This window comes from Alnus glutinosa, chromosome 7 (assembly GCF_958979055.1).
Source record: "Alnus glutinosa chromosome 7, dhAlnGlut1.1, whole genome shotgun sequence".
Taxonomy (NCBI): domain Eukaryota; kingdom Viridiplantae; phylum Streptophyta; class Magnoliopsida; order Fagales; family Betulaceae; genus Alnus; species Alnus glutinosa.
In genome coordinates this window covers 2,216,004-2,243,278 of record NC_084892.1, presented here as the reverse complement: position 1 = coordinate 2,243,278, position 27,275 = coordinate 2,216,004, and the positions used below count along the sequence as shown (strand labels likewise).

Sequence of the window (27,275 nt, the reverse complement as noted above, 5' to 3'; positions counted from 1 at the left end):
GATTCGGGCCGTTTTGGCCAGATTCGGCCGGATCAGTAGCTGGATCCGTCTCGATCTGACTAGATATCGGCCGTTTTGGCCAGATCCGACTGGATCAGTAGCCGGATCCCGACCGTTTTGGTCAGAGCCGGCGGGATTCCGGCCGGAATTTGGTCCACCGGTGGCCGGATTTCGGCGACCGGATGTTGTCGGGCTCCTGCGCCGACTGGATTCCGACGACCGACAATTGCTAAATTCTGACGATCGGATATTGAACGTGTGTGTAAAGACGAAAAGTTTAATTTCGAAAAACGATTTACGATTTTAAAAATCGTAAATCGTTTTCTGAAAATTAAAGAAGCTTTTACGGTCAAATCGAAAATGATTTTCGTTGACCATTATTTTTGCCCCTATCAAACACCGTAAAATGCCGAAATTATTTATTATTTTCTCCCTTCCTAATTCACTCTTCTTTCTTCAATTAAGCATTTGCAGCTTGACTAGAACATTGCTGCCGCACCAGTCCTGCCCAACTCCCGATTAAAGGAAGAGGCATGTGAGAATTTTGTGTTTGGTGGTACATAAATCAAATGAGAAATGGTTAATGGTCTTAGAATCATTTGCAGCTTGACTGGAACATTGCCGCCCCGCCAGTCCTGCCCAACTCCCGATTAAAGGAATAGGACTGGAGGAGGACCCCAAGAGTTTTGTACGTGGACTTGATCGTCCTTCAGAATCAGATCCATGTTTTTGATCTGCAAGAGTTATTTAATATTTCTAAGAGGCCTAACGAACCGTCCCTGTCCTTGCTTGCTCTACGATTCTTTAATAATGTTAGAGCACTAGTAACAGTCACCCAACTATTTTTCCTGATTTAAGGTAACTTTAGAGAATCAAACCACTTTTTGATTCCCTATAAAAAAACACTTCACAATAGATTCCCTTATCTTTCCTTATATCAATTAAATACTCTTTTCTTACTCTTATTTTATTCTTTTTTTTTTTTTTTTTTCTCTCTTTCATACTTTTTGTTATTTTACTCTCCCAACCAACTCCCAACTAACTCTTTTCCAATCCTCCATGTCTTTGTTTTTATATTCATACAATTATTTAATGACCATTTATTGGCTAATTTAAATTTTGGATGATAGATAGAACTCAATTAATTTTTGCTGGAACAATTTCAAAATTTTGCATTAAATTATGGTTCCACCAATTAAATTGCTTGCGGCCCTGCTTTCGTGACTAAATCTCCACCATCATCAGAATCATCTATCAATATTATCTAAATAGCCACTAGCATCTACAAGCAAGACCAGATATCACACTGACTAGCCAATCCAAAAGTGAATAGAACTAGTGTCTTGCAAGATTGTAGCGAGTAGTCATCACCAATGCTAGGAATTAAATGCTATGAACTACTTCGAATTAAATTGCTTCAACGACTGTGAACAAGGAATTAAATGTTATGAACTATTGCTGCAACGACTGTGAATTAGGAATTAAATGTAATGAACTACTTCGAATTAAATTACTTCAATGACAGTGAAAACGTTTGGCAACGGCTAGGAATTAAATGTTCAACAACTGTGAATTAAATTGATGCCAAGCAACGGTTGTAAATTAAATGAGTGTTCTTTCGATTTAAATTGTTCACAACCAAACATGAGTGTTCTTTCAATTTAAATAGACCCATTGTCTGGGCCAAAAAGATTTAGTTCCAGAGAAATTCAGTTTAATTAACTAATTTTTTAACGGCATGAATAAACAAATCCTAGATGCTAATATTTCCATTGACGAATTCCAAAAGTCTCATGCATAAGACATAGAACAAGAGACATGGGTGTGTTTGGCAAACATTTGTGATTGTGAAATTTTTGTAGTAAAAAGTTTGAATAGTAGTAAAAAGTGATTGATATGATATAAAGTATATAAAAGTTTGGACTTGTTTTATAGAAAAAGTGAAAAATTTTTATTTTGTAATGTTTTTTATTTTATTTTATTTAAATAGTAATAAAAAATTATTGATATAATATAAAAAGTGAAAAGAGATAAAATGTTTTGGATTGACTTTTTTTGGGAGAAGTAAAAAAAATAGAGAGGGAGTTGGAAATGTTTGCCAAACACCCCCAATAGAGGCAAGTACTTCCGCCGTTATATGGAAGGCCCAACCAGAGGATGTTCACAAAGCAAACTAGGTTGTGGCCATTGACAACTCAAATGGCAGATTGGAGTTTGCATTCTTGTTTGGGACAGTGAGAGTTGTGTTATTGCAGCTCAAAGTTTCATAAAAGAGCTTACCAAAGAATTTGTGGTAGCAGAACCCATGGGAGCTCTTGCAGCGGAATTTTGTATACAACTAATACAAGTAGGCCTGTGACATCTTTTTAGAAGGCGATGCCTTATAGGTGGTCAATGCAATGAGATACGCATGGCGGAGCTAGAACAGATTTTGGCAAATAGTTGAAGACATCTGAGGAGTACTTGACTTGCTGTCCAGCTGGCAAATTGGCCATGTTTAACAAGACGGTAATTTTGCAGCCCATAATTTGGCAAAGGAGGCGGTACAGCATGTCATTGATGAAATCTGGAGAAAGGTTATTCTACGTTGTATCTATTATACTGACATTCTGTCATGTTAGAACAAATTAAAATGTTCTACGTATTTGATCTTGATCAATGAAAGTTCAAAATATTATTTATTAAAAAAAAAAAAAAAAACCTGCCCCAGATTTTCGTTCTTTTTAATATAGGCCAAATGTTGCATTTTTAATAATATGTGTTGTTGGCGTAAAAATTAGTAAATTTTAAACGAAAAAAAATAACAAAAGTATAATTTTTATATTTTTTTCATAGTATAGATATCACCTATAAAAAAAAATAAAAATTAAGAGGACAAAAAATAAAATTTTTAAACTACAAGAGTGTAAGGTATTTAACTTTTTTTTTTTTTTAAAAAAAAAAAAAAAAAAAAAACTATGTTGTGGCACATCACTTTGTAATAGTTTTTTTTTTTTTTTTTTAAAAAAAAATATTTTGTAAACAAAGAAAAAAAATTATGTAAATGAAATTGGGAAATATGAAATTTACTGTGGTATGTTTTTGGATAGGAAAGAGAAAGATAGTATAATTTTTAAGGTTTTAAAAAAACCTTTTGATGTATCTAAAAAAAAAAAAAAAAAACAAAAACCTTTAGATGTCAACTGGGAATAATCTTAGAGATTGTCTCCCTTCTTTACCCACTTCATTATCCTAGGGTTGTACAGGCCACCATCCACTTTTCTGAAGAAACTCAGTCGTCTCTTCCCTCAATGCCACCCCCCTTTGCCTCATAGCCACCATCACTTCTATTTTGTCTGAATACTCCTCCCCTACGCCGACTCCCACCCGTACAAAAGGAACTCAATTGCCTCTCTTCCGATTCTTGCTCGTCATCCCCCTACTATATCGTAACCCCTTAATTCTAGCTTGTACGTAATCGGATACATAGTACCATCTTTAAATAATATATATATATATATAAAAGGAAGAACTTTCTACACCACTAATCACAATATTATACTATATTAGCACTTGATCAGCTGTCCTTCGATCACCAGGCCGGGTCCTGCATGCCTAACATTTCAGCCAAAACCAAATTTTCATTGGGGAGAAGAAACTTCTGAACCTGAATTTTCATCGATACCCCCCATACTCCTTCCTATGCCCTCCTAAAACTTCCATTACACAGGGTCGTAAACCAGCTTCAACTCCACGCCCATGTTAGTCTACAACTCCAAAATCTACCGATGGGAACCAACTCTGTAGAAGGAGAAGCCAGTCACGTCGTCACAATTTGGGAGGTCAACAAGGAGCGCCTAGCCCAGATGGAAAAGAGGATCTCCGACACAACCCCACAATTACTCAGCATAGCCGCCGGTAGAAGCACTTGTTGCATCTTCAGAGTCCCCCAGAGCCTAATCGACATCAACGGCAGGTCGTACCAGCCCCGTATAGTCTCCATCGGGCCCTACCACCGCGGCCAGCCTAAACTCCAAATGATGGAGGAGCACAAGTGGCGGTACCTCCGTTCCTTACTCTCCAGGACGAAGGAAGCCAAAGGTATAACCTTAGAGGACTACTTGAAAAGCATACACCCACTCGAAAAGGATGCCAGAGAGTGTTATTCAGAGAACATCCACCTCGGCACAGATGAGTTCCTCGAAATGATGGTTCTTGATGGTTGTTTTATACTTGAATTGTTTCGCAAGGTTGACAATACAAAACTGTTCGAGCCCGAAGACCCTATCGCGACTATGGCGTGGATATTACCTTTTTTCTACAGGGACTTTCTCCGGCTCGAGAATCAGATCCCGTTCTTTGTTCTTGAGCGGTTGTTTGAAACTTCCAAAATGCCTGAAGAGGAGTCCGGTCCGTCCCTGTCCTTGCTCGCTATGCGATTCTTCAACAACATAATGCAAAGACCCGACCCAATCATAGAGACGTGCCACGATCTCAAAGGCTTGCATTTGCTGGACTTGGTTCGGTCAAGTTTTATCCCACGCGATGAAGAATCGCCACCACACGAAGTCAACACACCCACCCATATTATTCACTGCGTCTCGAAGCTCCGCCGATCGGGGATCAAGCTCAATCCGGGGAAGGCGGAGAGCTTCCTGGTGGTGAATTTCAGGCGCGGTGTGATTGATATGCCCACCATAACCATCGACGACTTCATGAGCTCCTTCTTGGTGAACTGTGTGGCGTTCGAGCAGTGCCACAACGGCGGCTCTAAGCACTTTACAACTTACGCTACTTTCTTAGATTGCCTTGTTAACACCGCCAAGGACGTGGAGTACCTTTGCGACCGCAACATCGTTGAGAACTACTTTGGCACTGAGGCCGAAGTTGCGCGCTTCATCAACAATTTGGGGAAGGACGTGGCGTTTGATATTAATCTTTGTTATCTGTCGAAATTGTTCAATGACGTGCATGAATATCACGGGAACAGTTGGCATGTGCAGTATGCCAGCTTCAAGTATACGTATTTTAAAACGCCGTGGTCGTTCATTTCGGCAGAAATTGCGCTTGTGCTCTTAGTGCTTTCGTTTTTGCAGACCTTCTACACCATCTATCCTTATTATCACTAAACGCTCCCGTTCCGGCTGCCCCCCCCCCTCCACACGATAAAAACTTTTTTGGCGACAGAATTAAGACTTTAAGAGGAATAGAGGATCATGGATTTTAAGAGTGTAAGGTTCTCGGAATTTGCTGTGAGTTCTGAGTTCTTATAATGTAAAACAGGCAGTTGAAGCATATATATATATATATATATATAATGGTAATTATTTGTGGATGCAGATGTGATTTATTAATTCGTGAATGATATTTTGTTATTTCAAAAAGTTCTGGGACGTTCAAAGTAAAAAGATTTTGTTCATTTAAAAAAGAAAAATGGCCCATTCTATAATATTAAGTACTACCAAATATTCAACGACCCTGCATGCATGAGATAGGGCTTGTTGGTGCATGCATCCACGATTGCATCAAATCGCAACCATTATCGATTGATTTGAGAGGTTTTCTAACAAACATTCTATGCTACAGAAGAGTTCCAAGGCCATCTAACATTCAAATTAATCCAACCAGACAAACCTGGCCTCGTTGTTCTTTTAGCGTGATGGAGAAATATTTGCCGTATCAAACACGGCCAAGTAATGTGCAAGGCTATCTAAATTTTTGTCTCGTAATTTTGACGCGCTAGTTCTAATTAATTTTTATATAAAATTTTTTAAAAAAATCAAAAAATTAAAAGGTTGGTTAAGATTGTTATGTGCAGGATATTTATAAGATAAAAATTTAATTTTTTGCATTACTCGTAAAATAAAAATATAGCATATTTCCTGTAGTTTTTCCAATAGTATAGATTTAATTCCAATTTTTTCAAGAGAGAGAGCGCGAATGGAAAACTTGTAATTAAATCTAGACGGAAAGCCTATTGAGAATGGTTCCAAACACAAAGTGAGAAGCGACCCACTTGAACAATTAAACCAGGTGTTCTAAAATTAGCACTATATATGAGAAGCTTTCAATGTTTTTCAAAGCTTTCCCACTTTGAAAAGAAAGTACGTTGTAAAAAGTTATGCTTGCAAAGTTCCAATCAGCAAACAAATTGGCCGGGACTCTTTATGGATAGACTAGCAGTACGTACAAAGTTCATCCCCTTGTGGGATAAAGAAATTTTGTTTTGTTTTGAGTCTAAGATAAAGAAGTTGAATTGCTAGCAATGTTGTTTAAGCTTCATCAATTGAGGCATCATTTGTGAGCAAGCGCTTGATGATGTTTCCTATCAAAGTCACTACTAACTGCAATTGCAACTACAAAATCTGGTTATTGCGACATCGAAATTAATTAGCCGTCATACAGTGGGGACATAATGGGCCTATCATTATTTGAGAGGACCGCTAGCTCCAAGCAAGGCCATTCATTGTGCAGTGCCGAAACGGTGATTGGCGCTGAAGGTCTCATTTGTACACGAATTGCTTTGTTTTTAGTGCTCTAATTAATTAAGCCACCCAAAAGCCCATCTGAACAGCGGCCGTCGATTCGAACTTGACCGAGATAGCTAGTGCAATGCCTAACATGTCAAACCAAAACCAAATTTTCATGGGGGAGAAGAAACTTGAACCTGAATTCTCCAATTGATGAAGGTTAATTAATTTGTTCTTTTCCTTTTTCTTTCTCTCTTTTTGTTTTTTGTTTTAAAGAAATTAACTATTTTTATTGATAAAATCATTAATTAACAACCTGTAAGACATCTCCTTCTAAAATGATATAAAAAAAAAGAAAAAGAAAGTCATCTTCCTACAAAATTTCACAGTATGGACAGTTACCAAAGCTTCAGCTACAATTGCCTCTGCTAATAGGTTTTTTGTTGCTCACGCAGGAAAGTTGGAAGGAGAAGTATTTTTTATTTTTCTTAGAAGTTTAGTTGTGCTTTCGTTTGGAGAGAGTTTTTTTTTTGGTCACAGTTGCTTAATTTTTCCAAGGTTGATGTATTGAGCTTAGAGACTTAAAAAGATTTGATGTATATATTGATACACATACATTTCCTACTGTTCGACATATCTCTATATAACCAAATTTCAAATTCATCATTAAATTTTTGAGACCCAATGTGGGTCCAATAAATCTAATGGTGAATTTTGAAAATGAAATATTTAGAAGATGTATTTATATCATTTTTCATTGATAATAGGGGTTGGGAATTTTTAAGGTCTATAAATGATTTGATCAAAGGAAAAGAAGGAAAGCAATGAAGAGAGGTTCAAACTTCTCTGGGAGGTGAATAACAAAGATAGGTTCAAACTCATAATCTCTAATCGATCTGATATTATGTTAACTTACACTGAAGTTGATAGGATGGGATTTTAATATTTAATTAATTAGTTTAATAATTTAATTTCTATTCTAACAATTTTGTTTTGCTTTCCATGGTCTAATTATTTATTGGGAAAAGTACACATAATCCTCTCAAACTACTACTTCATTGTCAATGTCCCTCACAAACTATCAATTGTGTCAATGTCCCCACCTAAATTACCAAAAACTGCCAATGTCCCCCTAATGACAAAAATACCCTTCATAAAAATTATTAAAATAAAATAAAAACTAAAAAAATATTTAAAAAATATAAAATAAAAAAAATTTATACAAAAAAAAAATAATAAAAAATTAAAAACTGGTTTTTTTTTTTTTGTTAAAAGAAATTATTTTTGTAAGTTTCAGTTATTTTTTCATTTGGTTTTTTTTTTTTAAAAAAAAAAAAAATCATTCTTTTTCATTTTTTTAATTTAATAAAAAACTGGGTTTTCCTTTTTCTTTTTCATTTTTTTTTAAAAAAAGTTTTTATATTTTTCAGTTGTTTTTTCGTTTGTTTGTTTGTTTTTTTTTTTTTAAAAAAAAAACTTTCTTTTTCATTTTTTTTTTAATTTCGTTTTTTTTTAATTTTTTTTTTAAAAAAATAATTTTTTAGTTTTTATTTTTAGTTTTAGTTTTTATTTTTCAAATTTATAAGGACGTTTTTGTCTTATCAAAAAAATTTAGGGTTATTTTTGTCTTTTTGTTGGTAATAGGGAGGACACTGACATTTTTTGGTAGTTTAAGGGGGGCAATTGACACAATTGGTAGTTTATAGGGTACATTGACAATTGAGTGGTAGTTTGATGGGAATATGCGTATTTTTTCCTTATTTATTTGATGGGGTTCTATGATTCAAAATGCATGCTATATTTCACTGACTTTGAAAAATATTAACCACACAGAACATGTATAAATCCCGGTGATTTTGGAGTTTGGACCACAAAACAAAGCCTGATCGATCATCAAGATGGTGATGTCCGTATCTATTGGGATTTTCAGTAATTCATTGTTAATTAAAATTGTTTGCAATTTAAACAATACAGTGTAAAAGAGCTTAAATAAAACCCTTTTATTTTTTTAATAAATTTTAAATTGTTCAACCACTTATTCAGATAAATGAGTTTAATTCATATAAACTTTTTTGTACATATAATATCTAAATTATCAACAATTTAAGCACAACAATTTGCTGAAAATCAACGTCATAGACGTCTCTTTGTTTTTGTCGCCATTATACTATATATGGCTTTCATCATGCCGTGCTAATCCAACTACAACCATTTGGACTTATGGGTGATCGATCTCCATCTTGCTTAGAAAAGAAGATAAGAAAAAAAAAATAAGAGTACGTGCAGCTCCAGGCATGGTCCGACATTCTAAAATATCTTAGAGACGATTAGTCAACTTAATCGGAGACATATATTTTAACATAATTACAAGCAACTCGAAATTTTTACTAGTCTACATGGGCAATGGCTAGCTTAATTCTATATTACAAAATTCAATTACAAGTGACGTTACTTTTTTCCAGGATAAATCAGTTAAAGAATTAATGGTTATTGGCCTAATATTCTGAATCATTAAATTAAAAATTGAAAAGAGGTACCTGTTGAATCTCAAATACCGGCCAATTAAATCCTTAGCCCATGAGGGACGTGCATGTTTGTAATCCAACATACAAGTGCTTCTAATTAATCAGCCTTTAAAATGAATAAAATGTGACGTAAATCACGTATATAAAGTTTAAATTCAGTGTATTAAACTAATACTTATTTAAAAGATTATGCATTCATTAAATTTATATTCAAAAGATCGAGAATAAAGTCGAAATCAATTGATCTTAAAGTCAGTAAAAATGAGTTTTGGTTAATTATTTTGTACAAAAATTGACACAAATTATTATGAGTGCTCTTACCGTACCGTTTCATTAATTAATACTCATGATGCATGTGACACAATGAGAAATTGGTTGGAAGCCTTCCTATGTCCTGCTAAGACTTCCCTGCGCCATTAACCAGCTTCAACTCCGATCCGCACCCTAGCCCAGAATTGAACGTACTCCAAAATCTACGATGGGAAGCAACTCAGTAGATCAAGAAGCCAGTCACGCCGTCACGATTTGGGAGGTCGACAAGGAGCGCCTAGCCCAGATGGAAAAGAGGATCTCCGAGACCAACCCACAATTACTAAGCATAGCCGCCGGTAGAAGCACTTGTTGCATCTTCAGAGTCCCCCATAACCTAATCGAAATCAACGGCAAGTCGTACCAGCCCCGCATAGTCTCCATCGGACCCTACCATCGCGGCCAGCCTAACCTCCAAATGATGGAGGAGCACAAGTGGCGGTACCTCCGTTCCTTGCTCTCCAGGACGAAGGAAGCCAAAGGTATAATCTTAGAGGACTACTTGAAAAGCATACACTCACTGGAAAAGGATGCCAGAGAGTCTTATTCAGAAACCATCCACCTCGGCACCGATGAGTTCCTCGAAATGATGGTTCTTGATGGTTGTTTCTTACTAGAATTGTTTCGCAAGGTTGAGATTCCGAATCTGTTCGATCCCGAAGATCCTCTCGTGACTATGTCGTGGATATTAACATTTTTTTACAGGGACTTTCTCCGGCTAGAGAATCAGATCCCGTTCTCTATTCTTGAACGGTTATTTGAAACTTCCAAAACGCCCGACGAGGAGTCCGGTCCGTCCCTGTCCTTGCTCGCTATGCGATTCTTCAACAACATGATGCAAAGACCCGACCCAGTCATAGAGACGTTCCACGATCTAAAAGGCTTGCATTTGCTTGACTTGGTTCGGTTGAGTTTTATCCCAAAGGGAGAAAAATCGCCGCCACCACACACGGTCAACACATCCACCCATATTATTCACTGCGTCTCGAAGCTTCGCCGTGCCGGGATCGAGCTCAATCAGGGCAAGGAAGATAGCTTCTTAGCGGTGAAATTCAGGCACGGTGTGATTGAGATGCCCAGCATAACCATCGACGATTTCATGAGCTCTTTCTTACTGAACTGTGTGGCGTTCGAGCAGTGCCACAATAGCTGCTCCAAGCACGTTACTACTTACACTACTTTCTTGGATTGCCTTGTGAACACGGCCAAGGACGTCGAGTACCTCTGCGACTCCAACATCATTGAGAATTACTTTGGCAACGACGCCGAGCTTGCTCGCTTCATCAACAATTTGGGAAAGGACGTGGCGTTTGATCTTAATCGCTGTTATTTGTCCAAGCTGTTCAATGACGTAAACGAATATTACCGGAATAGCTGGCATGTACAGTGGGCGAGCTTTAAGTATACGTATTTTGACACGCCGTGGTCGTTCATTTCGGCAATGGCTGCCTTCGTGCTTTTAGTGCTCTCGTTTTTGCAGACCTTCTACACCATCAAGGCTTATGCGAAATCTAAATCCTAAACCCTCTCCCTTTCCGCCTCCCCTAAACACAATAAACAATATACATTGTTTGGTAGTAGTTTTAAGAGTGTAAAGTTCAAGGAGTTCTGAGTTGTGAGTTCTTCGTTCTTCTAATGTAAATGTATAAGAAATTAATATTGCAAATTTGTGGATGCAAATGTGATTTATTAATTCCTCAATGATATTTTCGTTATTTCCAAAAGTTCTGGGACGTTCAAAGTAAAAAGATTTCGTTCGTTGTAAAAAAAAAAAAGGGCCCATCCTACAATCATCATAAGTACCAAGGACCACACATTCAATTGCATGTAGGTTTGTTTGGTTGGAAAATATTTAATCGTAGAAGCACCAACGTGGCCTAAATATCCTGTGGAACAGATTATATTAATTCTCTCTATTTCAAATGGGGAAGATTTTTTATTTTATTTTTTTTAAAAAAAAAAAAAATTAGAATATCTAAATTAAATGGGAATAGGTCTTTTAAAAAATTCAAATAATATCTTTTAGCGTGTTGGACAAATTGCCGTATCAAACGGGGGCAAGTAATGTGTCATATTCATCCAACAAAGAAAAAGTAAATGCCCGTGGGAGTCGACCTCTCTTTTATTTCACAACATGAAGCCACCTTTTTCTTTGCTTGATTAAAATTAGGAATATGAAAAGATTTAGATAAAGAAAATTTGTGTTAATTAGCACTTTCATTTGTGAACCTATCGTGACACAGATAGAGGCCAGGTGCAGTATGGTTATTGATCGAGTATCAGAATATATATCTGAGTTAAGCCAATCAATTTGTGTTTATTTAGATTAGCGTACGTAGTAGTTCATCATAATAGTTGTTCAATTTTGAGTCTAAATATTTGAAATCCGTACAATTCAGCTTTTTTTTTTTTTTGACAAAGGAATGGTTTATTGGATTCGATCAACCCAATCAAATTCTATAAAGATATATGTTGCATATTTTAATATTATATGTTTTGAGAAATTAGTTGAATTTTATTGAATAAATTCGGCAAATATTTGGAGTATGAAAATATGATTGAATTCGTCAGACTACTAGAAAAAGTGAAAAGTAAGATTTAGGTCACGATATTAATTCAAGCGTAGTTCATTATGATTACTTAGTTTGCTTATATGATCAGGACTTACTATTATAAGATTGAGATCGATTATTAGTTGAGCTGGAATTAGTTGTTTGATGTTAGAACAAGAATTGTTTTTTTTTTTTTTTTTAAAGAAAATAGAGCAGTTTGCTCTAACAAAACAATATTAGAAATACAAGAAGGAAAGTCTTCCGTCTAAGCTTGATCTATGATATGTTTAACTGCCGCTTTAGGTAAATCATGAGCAATATATAGAGTTTTCCTTTGTGGCCTTTTAATGTGAATTATTTGCCAAATTGATACCATTCTAAACACGTCTCTAACTTCATCATCTAGTACTTGCCTATATCTACTCCAGCATCATCCACTTTACTTAATAATAATTATTATTTAGAGCGCATCACCTTCCGGCACAAGAGATGTGCTTAATTAGAATGGTATTACGTTTGTAATTCCTTTGACTATTTAAGAGATTTGATTAATTGAAGATAAGGGAGGGGGATTTAATCAAACAACGCGTATTAATCTCTTTACCCCCTAAAGGAGTTCTATAGTACCTATGATATTCTCTCTTACACAAAAGGAGTTCTTTTTTATTTTCTGTTGATTAATTAAAGGATTTTCCCATCAGACATGCAGCCAGAATATCAAAAGTCCAAGTTATTCTAAACATATGATGTACGAATAGTCCTATGTGTTGAAAATTTGATTATAAGTTTTTCGTGTTGAACTTTGATTTGTCAAGAAGTTGCCAATTCTCTGGAATCATATAGACCAAGACCACAACATACTGTAACTTGTTGAAGTTGTGATTGTTAAAGCATTTTAGGAGTAGCCACAACATTCTCTAATTTATGATGATGATCATATAAAAGTAATTTCTTACAACTTTATGAAGATAACTAACATCTATATTGTAATTAATTCATAAATTTAACGACTTGACTTGAGGTTATGATTTTTAAGATTTAATTAGAATAAGATGAAAATTTGGTATCAAAAATAAAATTTCCTAGCTAGGCCCACAGATATGAAAAACTCTATTTGTTAGTGTTTAAATTTACTAGTATTATTGACAAAGTTATGTAAATTCATGCGGGATTCAACCTCTACCCACTGGAAGGTGAGAATTTACTATTTAAATTAAAATTACTTAATTTATAATTAAGTTATTTCGTAGCATTATAATAAAAAAGCTTTTACCAACATTCTAATGAAAAGATTTCAAGCAAAACATTTGATAGCTCCAAAAGTGTGTGAGCCCATTATCGAAATGAAGGACATGTTAGGTCATATTAAGTTCCTAAAGTCTGAGATTTTGAGTCATTATTAGTCCATTTCATATTTGAATTCTCTTCATTCTGAATATGGTACTTTAAAAATATTTTATATCACATAAGAATAAATGGTTAGTAAATAAACTTTTGGTCATGTGTATCGACCAACAGAAGGAGATCGAGACTGAAATATGACAAATCAAAGGGTGCTCATATGGTTACTCCTGTTGAGGGAAAGACCAAAATAGACAATCATGCCCAACAGTTAAAGAATGAGAACAATGTGTTAATAAAACATAGTGGCAAAAGGAAATCTATTTTTTTTTCTGCAAGAAAAAAAGAGGCATATTAAGAAAGATTGCCGGGATATCAAAAGAACTCAATAAAGATAATCTCATATATATATAGTGTTATGAATCTTTTTTTGTTGAATCTCCCAAATATGTTGGATTGATTTTAGTTCAAAAATTCACGTTGTCAACTCTCAAAAGTAAAAAATGCGTACTCTATTCAAAAAATAAGATGCGTTTATAGTTGGATCGATGTTGTTAGGACCTTTAGATTAATTTAAAAATCTAGTTATGTTTTAGACCTTAACAATGTTTTATATATTCTAGAATTTTCTATTTCTATTTTAGTTTGCTAAATCAAATTTTAATAATTTAAATTTGGATTTTTATTTTTATTGGTGTTGAAATATTAATTAATCGTTCGATGCTGTCCCACACACAGTGATAGCCTTCCGAGCGCACACAGAAGCCCAACCAGGATTATTAGACTAATCCTTGGCCTCATCCCTTGTACCACCGTAGGAATGAAGCCTTTAAACGCAGGCTATGCCCTGAAAGTGGAAATCGAAGAAAATGATGAGTGTGCTTTGTAGGATGGTTTTGAGTTCCACTTTATACAATATATGGATAGCTAGAAATGAGATTAATTAAGCATCATCATGGTAGACCAAAAACAGAGGAGTAGATTCTTTGAAGTATATTCTGGGAGTTTCAGTCTAGAATTTCAGGCAAAGGAAATTTCAAGAAGAATGAGGAGAATGTAACATGCATTTGCTATATTTGGAACATTGATTTGTCTTTACTGGTTTGATTCCGGTGTGTTGTTTGCTTGGTGTTTGTAGCCACAGCCCACAGAGTTTTGTTTTGCTCTTGTGCATGGCCGGTGTTGTTTCTGTCTGTTTGGTGGACCGTTAATGTTTGTACTTTTGATGTTTGTTTGAAATAATATTGCTCTCACTTATTCATTAAAAAAAAAAAGAAAAAGAAAAAAAGATCACCTAGCCCTCGCCAACTAGACAACGTCAATGAAAAGAAAAAAGACAAAGTCAAAACTTCCCACCATAACGCGTAATTAAGCTCAAAGACCAAGTCTTTAATGTTAGCAAGTGAGACTTGGTGATATTATATGTGCGGCATTTGAACTTTGAATAGTCAAGCACTTGTCTCTTTTCACAGGCCTTCCTTCTTATATAAACCAAACTGACCCCATACAGCTCTCATATAGTTTTGAGTTTTGCCAGCCTCCACTTCCAATTTCCTTCAACGCACACAGAGCTAACCAGTGCCCGTTTCCTTCAAATTCCATCTGCTCGATCGATCGTAAACAAAGCAAGAGCACCATGGATCATTCTTCATTGCTTCTTCAAATTCCTCAACCCTTCACGCCCACATACAGAAATGCTATGTCTTCCAACTCACCCATTCCTCAAGACAGATTATCTCCTCAACTTCATAAACCAAACCGCAAGCGATTTTCTCGATCCATAAAAACTCTTCATTCTCACAATAATAGTCCCAAAATTTTCGTTCATGGAGACATTCGGGATCTCAGCAGCAATATTCCAGCAACTCCAACGACAGGCAAAATAGCAGTGACAGAAGAAGAGATGGAGGAGCTAAGCAGAAACATCTCAGAGTTGTATGTGAAAGGTCGTGTCACCAGGCAAAGAGGTTTGAATTCTCCAACCACAAAGCAAAGAGGTTTGAATTCTCCAACCACAAAGCAAAGAGGTTTGAAATCTCCAACCACAAAGCAAAGCCGTTTGAATGTTAGTTCGACCACAACTCGTGGTGGTTCTGCAGGATTGTTTGGTGGCTTAGCACGGAGGCCTGGACGTTTCAAAGTACGGACTTTAATTTTGGGAGGGACTACCAAGGTGGAACACAAATAAATCTGTAAAATCTAGTAAATGCTCTAGAAAAAAATATGTAAATCCATTAGATCTAACTACTGATAATCTTTGTTTAGTTTGCACTTCAGGTCCTCAGGACGTTCTTTTATTTATATGAATTGTACGTATAAGCCTTCATATATATATATATATAAGGTGTATTTTGGAGGTCAATTTTTCTTTTAATTTTTAAAATTACAAAATGATAAGGGCGAAAGGAATTTGACTAATTAGGTTTAGAATTAACACTTATTCATAGCCTTGAAGTACCATTCCGAAAAAATAGATCGATTACTTCAAAGGTCATACGATCGATACCTTAAGACGATATGATGTATTTAGGCTTAGATAGATAGGTTTGCCGGCGTGCATGACTTGTTTTGAGGTTGGTGAAACGTCATTCTTTTTGTTCAAGTCTCATTACCAACTTGGGTGATTTGATTATATTTATGTTGTCTAATTAGCATATGTTTGTGTGTTTCTATAGACCCATTTTCCTTTCTTTTCTTTTTTTTTTTAATGAATAAAAGCTTTCATATATCAGCAAATACTACACATTGCAGTGAATACTGGAACACAAACCAACAACCAGGATACACTAACAACCACTGGCTAGGACAAAACCAAAAGAATTGAAACACAACCAGACAACACAAAGACAAACGGCTAAATACTACTGAAACAAAACAGCATCAACATTACAGAGTGCGACAACCCTGAAACAACTAAACATTCCACCGGGTGGCAAGCTCCAAGTTCTTCTACTTGTATTTGCCCTTGGCCAACAATCTAGCACGAACTTCCCATTTTATCTGTGTTGGAAATTGGAAACCACACATACACTAAGAGAGAGAATGAAAAGAAAGAGAGACAATAAATTGATAGAGGACTTTGTATGGTTTTATTCAACTTAATTCAAAATAACTTGCTTACATGGGTATTTATAGGATACAAATGACCCTTTTAACTTCTTCACATTAACTCCATTCATTTACATCTCAAATATGGAAGGCAAGCCATTCACCATCTTTTTTTGTGCCAACAATTTTAATCCGCCAAAATTTTCATGTCCAAACCTCAAATGCCAAAGCCAAGATGAATCCTTCAAACAAGTCGAGACATTTAGCCACATCTGTTTAAATATTTAATAAAAACATTCTATTGCTTGTCAAGGGAACTTTGGCTATCAAATTCTTCTTGTCATCTCTTAGTAAAAGACTACGATTTTTCATATGAATTTCATAGTCTTTTTCCAAGAGTTGTTCCAAGCTCAAAATATTACTTTTCATACTTGGAATAAAATAAACATTTGTAATAAATTGATGTTCTCCATTTTTCAAGCGAATTAAGATTGTACCTTTCCCTTTTATTGAAACTTTAGACAAGTCTCCAAAAGTAACATTTCCGCTCACCGATTCATCAAGCTCCACAAACTTGTTTTTGTCTCCACACATATATTTGCTTGCTGCATTATCAAGATACTACGAGTTCTTCTCTCCTCTTTCTTTTCCTTTATAAGTTAGCAATAAAGTGGGTTCCGCTTCCTCATTTTCAGCATAATTAACTTTCTCTTCAACATTGTGGTATAAAGGCTCAACAAGAAGAAAGAAGAGCCATTGGAACAGGTTCTAGCTACAAAGATCTGTTCCAAAGATAAAGAAGAAGAAGAAATGAGTCAAAGAGGACAAGGACGTGGACGAGGCCGTTACTGTAGTAGAGGAAGAAACGGACGAAATAGTTTCAATTATGAACAGAGAGGTCAAGCATCCAGAGGACGAGGACGAGAAAATAATTTAAAGCAATATGGAAGAAGGTTTTTTTTTTTTGATACCAACCTTCTTCCATATTGCTTCAAATTATTTCCTTGTCCTCGTCCTCTGGATGCTTGACCTCTCTCTTCGTAATTGAAACTATTACGTTCGCCTCTTCCTCTACCACGGCCATGGCCTCGTCCACGTCCACGTCCTTGTCCTCTTTGACTTATTTCTTCTTCTTCTTTATCTTTGGAACAGATCTTTGTAGTTAGAACCTGTTCCAATGGCTCTTCTTTCTTCTTGTTGAGCCTTTCTTCATGGGCTTGAAGAGATCCCATGAGTTGATCAATACTCATGGTTTCTAAATCTTTTGACTCTTCAATAGCAACAACGATATAGTCAAATCTTTGTTGCAAGGAACGAATGATCTTTTCAATGACACAAACATCCTCCAATCTTTCTCCATATCTCTTCATTTGATTTACTATGGCCAACACCCTTGAAAAATAATCCGCAATCGACTCGGATTCTTTCATTCGTAAAACTTCAAATTCGCCTCTTAACGTTTGAAGGCGAACTTTCTCCACTTTATCAACTCCTTGATGAGAGTTTGTGAGAATCTCCCATGCTTGCTTGGAGGTGGTTGCATTCGCCACCTTCTCGAATATAGCCTCATCCAAACATTGATAAATAAGGGTGAGAGCTTGTTGATCCTTCTTTCGAAGTTCTTTCGAAGTTTCTGCAAAGCCTCTCTTTGATTAGGACTCAAAGGAGCTTCGTCACTAGGCTCACCGTAGCCTTTTTCTACAATCTCCCAAGTATCTTGTGATCCAAGCAATGCCTTCATACGAATGCACCAATTATCAAAATTGTCTTTGGAAAGGTGAGGGAATTGAAATAGAAAGGTTGAATTGGCCATTTCTCTAGGATCAATAAGCTGAGTTCTGATACCAGTTTGTTAGAAATTGGAAACCACACATACATTAAGAGAGAGAATGAAAAGGAAGAGAGACAATAAATTGATAGAGGACTTTGTATGGTTTTATTCAACTTAATTCAAAATAACTTGCTTACATGGGTATTTATAGGATACAAATGACTCTTCTAATTTCTTCACATTAACTCCATTCATTTACATCTCAAATAACTCCCATGTAACTCCTATGTAAAATAACTCTTGAACACTCAAAAGACACAACCTCTTCAAGTCACTTAATTAGTAACTTACAAGAATAAGAAAAGACTCAAAGACACAACTTCTTCAAATCACTTAATCAGTAACTTACAAGAATAAGAAAAGACTCAAATAAATGTTACTAAAAATTAAGTTTATTATTCAACAATCTGCACCAACATAAATTCCTTAGACCTCGGAGTATTAAGATGCAGCAGAGAAATGATCTTGCTAATGTAAATGGGCACGATGCTCACCTTTTGCTATCCCTGAAGACATTACACTCAATGAATAATAGTACTATATGCCACATTTTAATTTTACAATATTGACATTACAGTTTCAATCAATTTTTTTTAAATGTTGGTTCGGACTACTACATCAGTATTGTGGAATAGTTGTAAGATAAAAATGTAGTTTTTAACATTACTCAAAACTCATTACAATGTTTGAGCTAGGACAGATAGGGTTGAAACCATTAAACTTGATCTTCTCATTCATTTGAGAAGCCGATTCTTTAAAAAAGAATAGCAAAATTGTCATTTCACTTTTTTATACAATTTTACCCCTCTTTTCTGACGAATCAGCTCCTTCCCATATCAAATTTCTTAAACTTGAAAGTCATTTGAAGCAGGCTATACTTGTTGATCTATAATATTAGCTAATAAACGGCCTTATCTAGTGTGGGCCTGGAATGCTAAAGGCTGTAGATTGGCTGCCTAAAACTTCAAAAAACATATACGCCATTTCCTTCCTTGGGACTTCAAGGCATTTCCCTGGGATGTGCCGGGCCTCGCTTATTAAGAGCACCGACAGATATCTAACCATTTTTTTCTAAATTTAAAGAATACAATTATTTTTTATTTTCTTATAAAAAAAATTCACAATATATTTCCTTATATTTTTTTATATCGATTAAATACTCTTTTTTTATTCTTATTTTATTATTTTTCTTACTTTTTGTCATTTTTATCATTATATAATTCATTGGGAAGCTATAGTGCTACCCATAGCACTGTAGCTGTGACGACTCATTTTTATTTTTTATTTTTTGAAAACATACAATGAATCATCACAGTGGCATGACTACGTGTCACCAAGCCAACTCATAGTGCACATTCCTTAACATATACCTGATATATCAGAGTTACATAATATATGCAGTGAAATACAAAGTCTAACTGCGGAAGTCAACATTATAATCGTAAACTGTTCATTACACAAAAGAGCTTGTTAATGTCTATCTATTTAAGGCTTGAGCATAAGTTATGCATACAAAAGAATGGCTACATCTACGAGTTACAAGTCACACTAGCCATATACAAAATACACAAAGGGAACTTAAGCATAAATTATGCATACAAAAGAATGGCTACATCTACGTGTTATAAGTCACACTAGCCATATACAAAATACACAAAAGGGACTATCCAAGTCCGATACTCCTACGACTCAAGCAACGTGCTTAGTTGTAGTGCTCCACATAGTGTGCAACGGAGTCCTCCTCCGCATCATCAATACCTGCATCCAAAGAAGCTCCATCTATACGGTTGTGGTAGTAGCCACATCCGTATAGGTGAAAAGTGTGAGTTCACCACCTCAATAAGAAGTGCCGAGGCCTCAGTTGTATAAAACTCACTAAGTATACACTATACACAAACATAATTACATACAGGGTTCAACAGTGTCATTCACAAATCATTAAGTTCACACCACAACACATTATCAGGTACAAGTCACGTTGTTCTTCACACACTTATATATTATCACGGTTTCTACTAATAATACTTCAATGCTAGGCTTACTATCAACATCGCCCGTAAAGCTACGATCTGTAGGGCACACATCTCACGTGAACTAGCACTTCAATGCTAGGCTTACCACATATCTCACTAGTACTAGCACTTCAATGCTAGGCTTACCATCAACACCGCCCGTAAAAGCTACGACCCGCAGGGCACACATCTCACGTGAACTAGCACTTCAATGCTAGACTTACCACATATCTTACTAGTGCTAGCACTTCAATGCTAGGCTTACCACATATCTCACTAATGCTAGCACTTCAATGCTAGGCTTCCCACACATCTCAGCCAAGAGCTGCTACCCTCTGGCCTACCACTCATCTCAGCCAAGAGCTGCTACACTATGGCCTACCACTGTGCCAGACACTACAACACTGGACTTACCATCTATCAACTACCGAGTTCTCATAAATCCAAATTACCTTATCATACCCCTATTGTTACACATGTATGTTCAAACAATTTTTCCATCTACACGCATCCACAATTCCACCCTATATATATATATTCAACATCATGTCATTCAATCCCCAATAATTCCAGCATATTAATCTCAACCATCTCAACATAATTCTTAATTCAACACTTTACAACTCAATCATCAATACATATCTTCATCTAAATTCCATAACCATATACAATTAAGATTCGTCAACATCCATTTATCCGTACAATTACAATTCAATATATTTCAACTCAATCATGAATAATTTTCTCAATAAATTCCATAATCATAAACAACCAAGATTCATCAACATCCATTTATCCATACAATTACAAACCAATATATCCCATATCAATCATAAACAATTTTCTCAATAAGTTCCATAATCATAAACAACCAAAATTCATCGACATCCATTTATCCATACAATTACAAACCAATATATCTCATATCAATCATAAACAATTTTCTCAATAAGTTCCATAATCATAAACAACCAAGATTCCTCAATATTCATTTATCCACACAATTACAAACCAATATATCTCAACTCAATCATAAACAATTTTCTCAATAAATTTCATAATCATAAATATAACCAATCATTATCAATATCAATTTATCATTTTAATTCCCAATCCAATAACTCACAATTCAATTACATATATCTTCACCAACAAATTCTATAATCATAAACGCAAACAAATGCAACAATACGTAAATCTAAGTTCCTAGGATTTCTCAGCGAGTAGAATACTCACCTTAGGCCGTTCGCACACCAATTCCGACGACTTTAGGTTTAACTCGCAAAGCACCACTAAAAACACAATATATTGCACTAATTTAGCTTCATTTTTTTATTAATTGCACTAATTAGTACTTTGAATCACTCAAAAGCTATGTCATATATTACCCATAAAATTCTAGGATTATACTCATAATTTAAAAATGCTAATCTACCCACAATAATATTATCTCATAGGTATTCACTTAGAGTTAATCACATAAAACACTACTTAAATGGTTATACCTAAAAGTTAGGGTTAGAGAAATCTTACCCAAAGTTCACCAAACCAAAATCCGAGGTTTGGGTAGCCTCAAACAACTTCCTAGTAGCCAAATACCTAAAGAACAATAGGATTAAGCTCACATTTTATGAGGTTTTACTCAAAAATCCAAAAATATAGATTTAATAATTTACCTCAAAACAATCGGTCAAAACGTAGATCCACGCATGTAGATCACGTTTCTGAAGTTAGCTTTCAGATTGAGAGCTTAGATCTCCTTAGATTTGGAAAACCCTTAAAAACCTTCTCTCTTTTTTTCTTTTTTTTTTTTTTTATATTATATTTTTCTTTTCTTTTCTTTTGAGAAGGGCCGCATGGCCCTTCTCTTTTCTTTTGTGGGGCGCACACCTGCGCCCCACCATATATATATATATATATATATATATATATATATATATATATAATTTAAATTTTATTTATTTATATTCCTCTTTTTTGTTATTTATTTATTTTTCTATTTTATATTTTATTTGCATTCTAATAACATTAAATTAGTTTCTATCAATTATTTACCTAAATTTTGTATTTTAATTTCTACAAAATATCTCGGACGTTACAGTAGCTACCCAAGGGTTTAGTGAAAATATAGGGAAACTTATGTGGGTGATTTTTTGTGATTTTTTTTTGAAAATTTTCCTATATTTAGGGAAGGGAACCACCTATATATAGAGTATCTACTATTAATTAAAATGACTCGACATCTCCTATAAAGAATTTGAACGATAAAGACTTAATAACTGAAACGATGTCGTTGAGGGACCAAATATTTCCAGAGTCTATATGTATCTTGCATATATAGATTCCAATTCCCTGAAAATGACGACACACAGGGGTGGAGTTAGCCTTCCGCTTTGGGAAGCAGGATTAAAATAAAAAATTTGAGAGGGAAAATCTGAAAAAAATAAAAAAAATTTGAGGCAAAATTTTATTTATTTTTAATTTTTTTTAAATTCTTTTTTCTTGGAAAAACCTTTGGCCTTAATTGAAAGGGCCTAGGCCCAAAGCTCTTTGTGGCTCCACCACCGACGACACATTGAATTGGACTAGACCTAGGGTCACTGGGATCTCCTTGGACAACTACTTTTTTGGACACGTTAATTGAAAAATCAGAGACAGCATGCATGTTAATTTGGTTGAAATGGAGATATTATATATAAGCCTCTCAGCCTGTTGTCCTGAAAATGGAGCACGTAGAGTCGCCTAAGTCTGAGATGAGAGGCCATATAATTAATTTGGTCGAAGATCTGATTGACTGATCTGGTTCCAAAAAGGTGGATGACCTTTAAGATGGGTGTCTAATGTCTTTGAGGGGATCGAGGCCACCCCACTGTGTGGGGACAACGTCCCTCCCATGACTGGCCAAAGATGGGCCGACACCCCCTCATCCAGTGTGGGAACGCCCCTTCATCAATTAATGGTGGTCAGTCGCGTCATTTTAATTTTTCATTTAAGATATATTTGTAATTTATAGTAATTGTGTCAAATGACACGTACATACAGTTTGACACATGTCATATTAAATAGAAGTTGTGTAATATTAATTGATATACCACAATTAATTGATATAATGTGATATATCGTAAATTAATTGGACGAGTACGGTAGGTTAATGGAAAACTTATTTGATATCAGAAATTAAAAAAAAAAAAAACCTAAAGACCTGATTGTCTAAATTAAAAGTTAAAAACTAAATTGAAATTTGATATAAATGATATCAAATGATGAATAGAGTCCCGTCTAGTGCAGTGCAGTGCCCAGCATATGAAACCAAATTTTTATAGAGGGTGGCCGTGGTCAATGTGGTGATTTAATGAGGGTATGTACTTAAAGCTTCTTGGTAAAAATAGTTAAAATAATTATTCAAAAATATAAATATTTACTTTATGTACTCGTTTTTTTTAAACACAATCTAGAGGTTCACTTTCTATTTTCTTTAAATATTATTTTTTAATCTTTTTCCTAATTTTTTTTTCATTTCTCTCTTACTCTCTGATCTCTCTCTCACTCTCCAGTCTCCCCCTAGTGACTCGTAATTTATCCTTTGGCGGCCCAAAAATCCCACTGCCAATTTGCCCATAACGCCGAGCCCGACTCGGTGAATCGTTGTAAGATCGTCCAAATTCTTATTCTCTTGTCGAAATTTTCGAGCTCGCAGTGTAGAATTCTTATACTAGATCAGTGATCTGTTTGACTTAGGGATTCGTTTTCCTACTTGTTTGGTTGCTGAGAAAAAAAAGTGGGAAAGACAGGGATTGTGGAATTCCGAGTTTTAGATTTTTCGTAGTTTGTAAGAAAAGAAGGTTTGTTGGTTTAGAATTAGCTTCAGCGAATGAACGGACGTCTGGGGGCAGCAGACCGAAACCTGGGACCGATGAAGAGAACTCCAGAGAAGACGAGGCAGAAGGGTCGCTTGAGTTCGGAAAGGGAGAAGCTGGCTTGGACGACGTGGGCTTCGATGATCTGGGCTGAAAAGGCGAACGACCGGCAGGAGGTGGGAAACCGACGATTGAGGCCGGTGACGACGACAGCAAAGTGGACGTTGAAGCATCAGAGAGAGATCGATTGAGGGAGAGGAAGCAAATATTAATAAAAAAATGTAAACAGATGAAAAATAAGCAACATTGCCTATTGCTTATTCACTGTTTACTGTCAAACAAAAAACGTTAAAGAAGCTAATTTGTTGGAGAAAAAAAAAAAAGAAGATAAAAATAGTCAAATTTAACTTTTTTGAGAAATTTAGCTCTTCTGCTGAGATGCTCTAGTATGCCAAACCAAAACAAAATTTTCACGAGGGAGAAGAAACTTCAGCCAATCCTAAGATATTTCCCTCAACACCAGACTCCTACCCATGTCTTCCTAAAACTTCCGTGGGCCATAAACCAGCTTCAATTCAACGCCACAACCATAGTCTAGCGCTCAAAAATCTACGATGGGAAGCAACTCGGGAGATCAAGAAGCCAGCCACGCCGTCACGATTTGGGAGGTCGACAAGGAGCACATAGCCCAGATGGAAAAGAGGATCTCCGAGACAACCCCGAAATTACTAAGCATAGCCGCTGGAAGAAGCACTTGTTGCATATTCAGAGTCCCCCAGAGCCTAATCGACATCAACGGCAAGTCGTACCAGCCCCGCATAGTCTCCATCGGACCCTACCACCACGGGAAGCCTAACCTCCAAATGATGGAGGAACACAAGTGGCGGTACCTCCGTTCCTTCCTCTCCAGGACGAAGGAAACCACAGGTAAAACCTTAGAGGATTACTTGAAAAGCGTACACCCACTGGAAAAGGATGCCAGAGAGTGTTATTCAGAAACCATCCACCTCGGCACCGATGAGTTCCTCGAAATGATGGTTCTTGATGGTTGTTTTTTACTTGAATTGTTTCGCAAGATGGACAATACGAAACTGTTCGAGGATGAAGACCCTCTCCTGACTATGGGGTGGATATTACCGTTTTTCTACAGGGACTTTCTCCGGCTCGAGAATCAGATCCCGTTCTTTGTTCTCGAACGGTTGTTTGAAACTTCCAAAACGCCTGACGAGGAGTCCGGTCCGTCCCTGTCCTTGCTCGCTATGCGATTTTTCAACAACATAATGAGAAGACCCGACCCAGTCATAGAGACGTGCCACAATCCCAAGGGCTTGCATTTGCTTGACTTGGTTCGGTCAAGTTTTATCCCACGCAATGAAGAATCGCCGCCACAAGATGGCAACACACCGACCCATATTATTCACTGCTTCTCGAAGCTCCAACGTGCGGGGATTGAGCTCAAACCGGGAGAGGCGGAGAGCTTCATGGTGGTGAAATTCAGGCACGGTGTGATTGAGATGCCGAGGATAACCATCGACGATTTCATGAGCTCCTTCTTGCTGAACTGTGTGGCGTTCGAGCAGTGCCACAACAGCGCCTCCAAGCACGTTACCACTTACGCTACTTTCTTGGACTGCCTTGTGAACACCGCCAAGGACGTCGAGTACCTTAGCGACTGCAACATCATTGAGAATAAATTTGGCAACGACGCCGAGCTTGCACACTTCATCAACAATTTGGGTAAGGACGTGGCGTTTGATATTAATCTCTGTTATTTGTCCAAATTGTTCAATGACGTGCACGAATATTACGGGAGCAGTTGGCATGTGCAGTATGCCAGCTTCAAGTATACATATTTTCGAACGACATGGTCGTTCATTTCGGCGGTGGCTGCGCTTGTGCTCTTGGTGCTTTCGTTTTTGCAGACCTTCTACGCCATCTATGCTTATGTGAGACCTAAGCCCTAATCCCTCCTGTTCCGGCTGCTCCCCTCCACAGGATAAAAACTTTTTGGTAATAGCTAGTGTTAAGAGGATCATGGATGTTCGAAGAGTGTAAAAGTTCTCGGAGTTTGTTGTGAGTTCTGAGTTCTTGTAATGTTTTCTCAAGTGATCGAGTTCTTGTAATGTAAAACAGGGAAGTCTAATTCGTGGACGCAGATGTGACTTATTGATTCCTCAATGACACTTTTGTTATTTCAAAAAGTTATGGGACTCCCAACGTAAAAAGATTTCGTTTTCAATTGGCCAAGTTGGCCCCCATCCTTCAGTCATAAGTACCAAACATTCAACCCTTCAAAAAAAACAAAAAAAAAAAAGTACCAAACATTCAACGAGACCACATGATATGGCCACGTTGCTTCTTCTACGATTGCATCAAATCACAATCACTTTACGATCAATTAGCGAGGCTATCTAATATTCAAATTTTTACAACCAGACATTCAATTAGCGAGGTGGACAAATTGCCGTATCAAACGCGGTAGAGGTACATTTGTATGGACACTTATATAAAAATAACATAAGTTTTTTTAAGCATGTAAGAATTACATGTTTTTTTAATGATATGTATTTTTTACATGTTTTAATAACATTAATAAAAAAATATGTGATTCTCACATGCTTAAAAGACACATGTCACTTTTATATATGGGTTGTAGAAAATTTCCTACAAATTAGTTTGTAAGAAATTTCTGTTCATCAGGTAATGTGACATAGTCGAATGTTATAAAGAGATTTGTATTTTTTTCAAATGTTATTTCACCTTTTAAAATTATTATTTGATTAAAATTTAATAATAAATTTAAAAATTGACATTTTAAAAGACAGAATAGCATTACTGGACATATTGATAAAATAAATAAAAAAAGAGAGAAAATTGTTGCACAAGAAAAAGGTTATGTGATGGTACCTTTTTCTTGCGAATAAGGGTGAGAAAAATAATTATTGTACAACTCTTGACTCAATTCTTGTATAACTCCATCAACTTTTTTTTAAACTAACCATTAGATCTATTTTTCTACACGTGAGTCCTACATATCTAATAGTTGATTTTAAAAAAAATTGTTAGAGTTATACAAAAGTTGTAAACGTATCATATCTCGATAAGGGTAGGTAAGGTTGGTAATTTTCTTATGTCGGGTTCAGTTGTATCGAAATATTGGTATAAGATTATATATGCTAATCGTTACTTAATTCATTTAATTAAACGAGTCAGACTTCTCAATCATAATTGGTTAATTTCGTATTGGGTTCGCATGGGGTTCATAGGTCATATAAAAAATTGTTAGCCTTTAATGTTGCGTATCGTCTTCAAGTCGTGTCAAGACATATGTATAAGATTATATTAAATCAA

At 35.8% G+C, this 27,275-nt stretch overlaps 4 protein-coding genes across 4 annotated transcripts; 3 read left to right on the top strand and 1 right to left on the bottom strand.

Annotated features, from left to right (window-relative positions):
* The first annotated feature begins 3,253 nt into the window (after positions 1-3,253).
* LOC133873474 (UPF0481 protein At3g47200-like) lies at positions 3,254-5,340 on the top strand. The gene has a single exon (XM_062311174.1). The coding sequence runs from the start codon at positions 3,768-3,770 to the stop codon at positions 5,106-5,108; it is 1,341 nt and encodes a 446-aa protein (XP_062167158.1). The 5' UTR covers positions 3,254-3,767; the 3' UTR covers positions 5,109-5,340.
* A 3,988-nt stretch (positions 5,341-9,328) lies between these two features.
* Positions 9,329-10,957, top strand: LOC133874358 (UPF0481 protein At3g47200-like). The gene has a single exon (XM_062312255.1). The coding sequence runs from the start codon at positions 9,453-9,455 to the stop codon at positions 10,803-10,805; it is 1,353 nt and encodes a 450-aa protein (XP_062168239.1). The 5' UTR covers positions 9,329-9,452; the 3' UTR covers positions 10,806-10,957.
* Positions 10,958-17,123: 6,166 nt separating this feature from the next.
* Positions 17,124-18,037, bottom strand: LOC133872619 (uncharacterized). The gene is made up of 2 exons (XM_062310193.1): positions 17,911-18,037; positions 17,124-17,857 (listed from the first exon to the last, which is right to left on the bottom strand). The coding sequence occupies exons 1-2, from the start codon at positions 18,035-18,037 to the stop codon at positions 17,124-17,126; spliced, it is 861 nt and encodes a 286-aa protein (XP_062166177.1).
* Positions 18,038-24,347: 6,310 nt separating this feature from the next.
* Positions 24,348-26,075, top strand: LOC133873094 (UPF0481 protein At3g47200-like). The gene has a single exon (XM_062310814.1). The coding sequence runs from the start codon at positions 24,539-24,541 to the stop codon at positions 25,886-25,888; it is 1,350 nt and encodes a 449-aa protein (XP_062166798.1). The 5' UTR covers positions 24,348-24,538; the 3' UTR covers positions 25,889-26,075.
* The last annotated feature ends 1,200 nt before the right edge of the window (positions 26,076-27,275 follow it).

Coding starts and splice junctions, on each gene's coding strand:
- LOC133873474 (XM_062311174.1), top strand. CDS start 3,768: ATGGGAACCAACTCTGTAGAAGGAGAAGCCAGTCACGTCGTCACAATT.
- LOC133874358 (XM_062312255.1), top strand. CDS start 9,453: ATGGGAAGCAACTCAGTAGATCAAGAAGCCAGTCACGCCGTCACGATT.
- LOC133872619 (XM_062310193.1), bottom strand. CDS start 18,037: ATGGCCAATTCAACCTTTCTATTTCAATTCCCTCACCTTTCCAAAGAC. Junction 17,858..17,910: donor GATTGTAGAAAAAGGCTACG/GTGAGCCTAGTG, acceptor GAGGCTTTGCAG/AAACTTCGAAAGAACTTCGA.
- LOC133873094 (XM_062310814.1), top strand. CDS start 24,539: ATGGGAAGCAACTCGGGAGATCAAGAAGCCAGCCACGCCGTCACGATT.